The sequence below is a fragment of the Cannabis sativa genome, chromosome 1 (genome assembly GCF_029168945.1).
Source record: "Cannabis sativa cultivar Pink pepper isolate KNU-18-1 chromosome 1, ASM2916894v1, whole genome shotgun sequence".
NCBI classification, from domain to species: Eukaryota; Viridiplantae; Streptophyta; class Magnoliopsida; order Rosales; family Cannabaceae; genus Cannabis; species Cannabis sativa.
Genome location: NC_083601.1, coordinates 45135542 through 45142570, shown reverse-complemented (window position 1 = coordinate 45142570; position 7029 = coordinate 45135542). Strand labels below are relative to the sequence as shown.

Below are 7029 nucleotides of genomic sequence, written 5' to 3'. Positions count from 1 at the left end.
ATAAGTGCCAGTGATGTTACCTTAGGATTTTTTTCAACTTTCAAATTTTGAAATTCATGGTGCCTCAAAATTTTAATATGTATTAAAATATATTTTTTTAAATTCAATAATTTTAATAATAGTTAAAAAAAAAATTAACTGTCTACAAAATTTAAAAGTATAATTCTGTGAAATTTTCGAACAATTAAATTTTTTTAATTAATCTAAATTATAAAGAACGAAGAAAAAAAGTGATTGATTGAGATCAAGTGAGTATACACGTACATGATAAGGCGCGTGAAACCATTTTGGATTGGTTTTTATATATATATAATAATTAATTAAAATGTTTTTACAGTTACGTAAGCTTATCGACGTTCCTTAAAAATTTCACCATAGATCTGATTCAGGAGTTTATGTATTATTATTTTTAAGTTATGAAATGCAGACAAAATGAAGGCGAAATTCAAATGAAATGAATGAAGTGGGCCTGCGAGTGGGAGTGGGCGTGGCTATATATACACAACCACCCCTTCATACCAAAAACTATGCCAAAATAAGGCCTTAAACCCAATGGCGTCCTGAGAACTCAGTACACAAACCAAACGACGTCCCTTGCTGTCGTTTTACCCATTCCCATTCCCAAACCCCCCAACCTTTTCCAGATTCCCGATTCCGATTCTTATTATGTCATAATGGCGAAGGGTCGCAAACTCACAACTAGCCGTAGCGAAAGGTTTCTCGGTAGCAACGCCTATAGCTACGGTCACAGCCAGGGATCCAGTGGTACCGATTCATCCGAGCTCGGCGAAGACGATGTCTGGTCCATGGTCGAAACTTCAACGGATCACATGGTCGATCATCACTCCAACGGAGATTGGAACCCTTCCGAAGCTTCAGTCTCTGCCACAGCCGAAGCCATGGCTACTATGTCAATCCGTAGCCGGCGCCGAATCCAACCCGAGGGTGGGTTGTCGTTGGCTTTTGACTCGAGTAAGACCACAACGACGTCGTCTCGAATCCTCCACCAGTTCCGTGGAAACGACAGCGTTTCGTCTTCCCCTAGGGGTCACCAATTGGCCACGTCACTCCCCGTGAACGTACCGGACTGGAGCAAGATTCTCCGAGTTGACTCGGTCGACTCGCTTCACGAGTTGGACGATGGGGTGGAGGAATACGAGTCCGAGATGGTCCCACCGCACGAGTACTTGGCGCGTGAGTACGCGTACAGCCGAAAACCGGCGGCGACGTCGGTTTTCGAAGGCGTGGGTCGGACTCTTAAGGGACGGGACATGAGCCGGGTTCGTGATGCGGTTTGGAGGCAGACCGGTTTCGATGGTTAATAAATTGGAAAATAATAATTATATTAATTAATTAAATTTATTTAGAGAATTAAAATTGAAGAGCGAGGGAATCGTATTTTATAAAATATATTATTATTTATAAAATTAATTTATGAATTTTGTAAGGGAATGGGTTATGGGTGGGTGTAACAAAGAGACCATAGATGGGTCATGGAAGAGGTTTGTGGAAATGGGCAATTCTTTTTCTAGGGCAATGATTCACCTGAGTTCACTCGGTCGCAAATGAGCCCAATTATGATTCTGAATTTCGACTTGAGCTCCACTCTTATATTAATTTGCTATGGAGTTTTGAGAATTTTTCGATTCCAATTTTCTCGTTTCTTTCTTTACTGTATAAATAGTTTTCTTTTTTATTATATTTATTTTCTATGTCCACTACGAATCTTAATGTTCTGTACCTATTTCAAAAAAAGAATTGGAAGTCTTGATAATCATATATAGACTATCGAGTGAGAATAAAATTTACTCCTCAATTTTTGTGATTTATTTATTTTTCCCTTTTTTTATAGAGTTATTTTGAGCATTTCTCGGTTAAATTATTATAATTTTCTCTTTTTTTATTAACCAATTAATTGTATTGTGTTTCTAAATTCTAATACGTATTTTTATTACTTTTGAGAAAGGTGTTAATAAATGTGCTGCAAAAAAGAAGAGAAAAGAAATAAGGAGTTAATACCATAATTAATAAAGACAAAGAAAGCACTATAGTAAGGGAAAAAGAAAAAATAGAAACAATATTTGGCATGACGTGACAGAATAATAATTATTGTACACAGAGTTTACCTAATTAAACTTGATTAATGTGGAATATTAGAAGGAATAATAAATAGGAAAACTTACAAAAATATTAAAATTTGGGTTAACTTTTACAAAAATACTGTCACACGAAATTTTTTTCAAAAATACTGTGTTTTTATAAAACACCAATAAAACACAAAGCAATATAACTCAAAACAACAGTAGAACACTAGTAAACACCGCAGGTAACACCAAATGAAACTTGACAGATATCTTTGCATTTAAACTTATAAAAAAACACAGTAAAAAAGTAAAAAATACCGCTAGGCAATATTTTTGTAAAAAATTGACAAAAGTTAGTATACCATGTAAATTTCCCTAATAAATATTATTGAGACTTCATTGAGAGAAGCCTAATTAGAAAACCAACCCAAGTATATATGTCCAAAACAAAAGATAGAGAGTATATAAAATACAAATGTAAAAAGGGACCGAGGAGAAGAAGAGAGCAAAAACAAATGCTTTTAGTAGAAGGTGACATGCATATATAGTGGCAAGGCAATGCCATGGTGGGGTCATATTCAACTCATGACACTACCAGTTTCCAGTTAACAAGGTCCAAACACCAACACAGAAAATATAACAAATGTCAAATAGTGTAAGGAACAGAGGAATAATGGGGTGGGGGAGGCATCTTATGGCTCTCCAAACTCCTCACTTTTTCAAGAAAGGGACCCTATCACTCTTTCTCTTATTTATCTTTTATTTTTTTTTGGTTCCAATTTACAACCATTGATTTAATTTATACTTTGATAAAATAATAATAATGAATTACTAGACTTTTGGATAGTTATGAGGCTCCACTTTTATTATAAGTGCAATTGAAATGACTTATTAACTGGTGACCATTGCAATAATCTTCTTTCATCATTCTATGTACTTTCCTTGATTATTATTGGAATACATAAAGCATTTTTAGTTTGAACTTTGAACTTTGAACATGAGCAAATTTAGTACCAAATAAAGGAGCTAGCTAGTTCTAAAATTCTTTTCTCTTATCCTCGTACCTCTTCAGTCTTCACCCTTATTTTTCTTAAGAAAATGGGGAGTAAATAAGTTAATTATTTTTGTTGAAATGTGTTTATAATAACAAAAAAAATAAATAATTAATTAGTCAAGTTTGACTTATGACTAAATATGATAATTTATGTATAAAAAATTAAGCGTTGGAGAATGTATAGTAAACGACATAAGGAAAGGACAATATAAGCAAAGAGATAATAAAGACACTTGTAAATACAAGAGAACAGAAGCATTAATAACACAATACTCTAAATTGACATACATCAATTTGAAACGACAATAATTTGCATAAACGACATGAATCAGACTAAGGAACTTTAAACGACATTAACTTGAAAATGACAACGCGGAAAAACATATGAACATCACCTTGAGAAAAGACAACGATGATGACAATAAAAGGAAGTGAAATGGAAAACGGAATTAAATAGTAATTTAGCAAAAATCCAAAGTAGTATGAGTGGTTGATTTCATCAATGAACTGACTAGTTTTATTCACCAATGGATTTAGTGAAATATAGATATGTTTGAAGTTAATAGTTACAAAATGATATGATTATAAAATAAATAAATAATATAAGATATGTCAGACTAATTAATTCTCATATGGCCATACTCAAAACCTAATATGAAAATGTGTGTTCATCAAGTGTCAAGTCTTAAGTAACCCACACAAGCAGGGGCGGACCCACATTGTAGCGATGCCCCCCTGAAAAAAAAAATCGAGAAAAAAATGTATATGTATTTTAATTAGTTACAACATATATTTGTATTAAAAGATGATATTTATAGACATAATAATAACCTTGGTGTAATGGTTAAGGTAGTTGGTAAATAGGTTAGAGGGTAAAGGTTCAAATCCCACTAACTACACTTTATATATTTTTTTTAAATTTATTTACGCCCCCTCACTTTAAATTCTGGCTCCGCCACTGCACACAAGTTTCTACTCCTCTAGGCAAAAAATATTTTATTCAGGAAATGGAGGTATGACATAATGTAAGAATTTAATGTAAAACATGAAAATTATAGTTTTGATAATATATTAAAGCATGCTCTAAAGTGAGTAGGTCACTAAGCTATACCATTATATATATATGCAAATGTTATTTTGTTGAATTTAGTTGGTATATAATTTGATATTTGTCACACCTCTTAGCATCTCTAATAGTGAATTATTTTAACCAAATTGAATTAGAATCTTCATACTATTAATTTTAATAATACACATCAAATTATATACCACATTAATTAAATAAATATTTTATTTTATAATTTTGAATTCTTACCATTAGTCATGATATAGTTATATCATGACTTAACTATTTTTAATTATTAACCTAAATAATATAAAATGAAAAATATTATAAGTAAAACATATTTATTTAGTGGGATATATAGTATAATATTTGGTATTAAACATTAGAGTTATCACACTAAAATTAAAAAAAATTATCCTAAATTAACGTAAGCATTAAAAATGATCTCAGAATTGTAAATCAAACTGCAATTTTCAATTTTCATATGGACTAAACTAACCAACTTTTATAGAAAAACCACTTGTTTTTTATTTGGTTTTAGTAAGTTATTTATAGTGACAAACATAATTTCCATGTGAAAAATAGAGGGAAATTCATAGGTTGGTTTTATCTTTTTAATTTGTTAAGTTTGTAGAGAAATTTACACCATACACTTAAAATTAGAAATTTTTAATTTTTTTCTTCTGAATTTGTTAAGTTTGTACACTTAAAATTATAAATTTTTTATATTTTTATATATTTTTTATTATTTACATTTTCACAAATTGATCTATCTTTTTACAAATTTTTACTTGTTTATCTTTTCAGAAAAATAAAATTACTTTTATGTTACTTTCTGATAATAATAACACGAAAACAATATTATTTTGAAAAAAATTATAAAAAATACTTGGTATATTTGTAAAAAAAAAAATAACAGAAGAATAATAGAAAAATCATAGTAATAACGTCAAAACAATGTTATTTTAAAAATAACAAAAAAAAAAACACTCCATATTTTTTATAAAAATAATAAAATAAATTCTCAAAAATGTAAAAAAAAAACAAAAAAACAATAGATCTATTAAAATGTAAATTTTTTTTTTCATTTTTGTATATTTATAAAATAAGAACATTTTATAATGCACTCCTAAAAGGGGCACTCCTAAAAGGGGCACTCCTAAAAGGGGCACTCCTAAAAGGGGTGTACCGATATAGCTCTGTCTATTTCGGTATTTGAGAGAATTTTTTAGTCTAATTTTTTTCATGATTGTGTACATTATAGTTAATTAAAACATCTTGTAAAATTTTTAGAAATTCGAAAAAATTTAACACGCCAAAATAGGATTCAAATAGTATATTACTTGCATGACTCTTTTATGTTTTATGTGTGAAATAAAATATAAACACTGCTTTCTGTATTGTTAATTATTTTGCATTTCTTAAAATTTTACATGATATGATATCTTAAATAACTATAATATATACGACTATAAAAAAAATTAGAATGAAAAATTCTTCTACATACATCAGTGCACCCATTTTATAAGAGTGCATTATACAAGCACTCTATAAAATAAGGGATTTTTACAAAAATATTAGATTTTGGGTAAAATTATTGTTTTTTTTTTATATAAAATAACTGGGAAACAATAAAACATAATAATTAAAACAATAGTGGAACAACTAAAACACAATTGTAGAACAATAGAGAAAATTTAATAAGACAATTGTAGAACAATAGTGAAAATTTAATATAGTATACAGTATAAAACTTACACAATATTTTTTTTAAAAAAAATTCCTGCAATAAAAAAAATTAAAAATTTCAATATATCGTGTAATAAATAATCTCTTGTTAATTGTTTTTGGAGGAGGGAGAACGCAATTTGTTTTTATTAATACATCGGATAGGGTGGTATAAGATTTTCGACAGGATGGGCTTGATTGAGTCCGTGAGTCCATCAATGATGAATGGACGTACGTGGATCATGGGCCACTAGCGTTTGTGCCATATCTAAAACAATTAAGGGAAGTTTACTAACTTTTGTCATTTTTTTATAAAAATACTTTCAGACGATATTTTTTACTTTTTTACTGTATTTTTTATAAGTTTCCTACTGAAATATAATGTATTAAGTTTTACTGGTGTTCTACTGGTGTTTTTTAGTTGTTTTATTGTTGTTTTAAGTTGTTCTGTTTTTGTGTTCTACTAGTGTTTTATAATAATACAGTATTTTTGAAAACTTTTCCGTGTGAAAGTATTTTTATAAAATTTAACCTAAATTCTAATATTTTTGTAAGTTTCCCTTTGTTTAAGGGATTATTTTACAAATGCACAAAAATAATAAAAAAAAATACAAAAATACGGTTTCACATCATTTTAAATTTTTTTACGATTTTTTTTATTTTATTTATAGAAAATTAGGTATTTTATGTTGTACTCTTGTTAATTATTGTTAATTTTTTGTTATCTATATGTTATGATATTATTTAAATGTTATTTTCATGTTACTTTTATGTAATTTTTTTGTTGTTTTCGTGTTGTTTTTATAAAAACCTTATAAATGTAAAAAAAAAAAAAATTCTTTAAATGTATTTTTTTTACAAAAAATAGTATCTTATGTAATTATTTTTTTCATTTAATTTACATAACAGTCAACTAAATATAACATTTTTTGACATTTTTTTTTTATTTTCTTATATTTTTAAAAGTAATTTTTTAGTTACTAATAGTATTGATAAGAAACTAATTAATTACATTTACATAATTTTTTTTTATTTTTATATCATAATTTGTGATATATTTTAGTTACCTCTAAAATTTATTTCTATACATTTATTAA

The 7029-nt window shown here is 28.3% G+C and overlaps 1 protein-coding gene across 1 annotated transcript; it reads left to right on the top strand.

The window, feature by feature from the left end:
- The first annotated feature begins 372 nt into the window (after window positions 1-372).
- Window positions 373-1829, top strand: LOC115707763 (protein S40-5). The gene has a single exon (XM_030635819.2). The coding sequence runs from the start codon at window positions 675-677 to the stop codon at window positions 1320-1322; it is 648 nt and encodes a 215-aa protein (XP_030491679.2). The 5' UTR covers window positions 373-674; the 3' UTR covers window positions 1323-1829.
- The last annotated feature ends 5200 nt before the right edge of the window (window positions 1830-7029 follow it).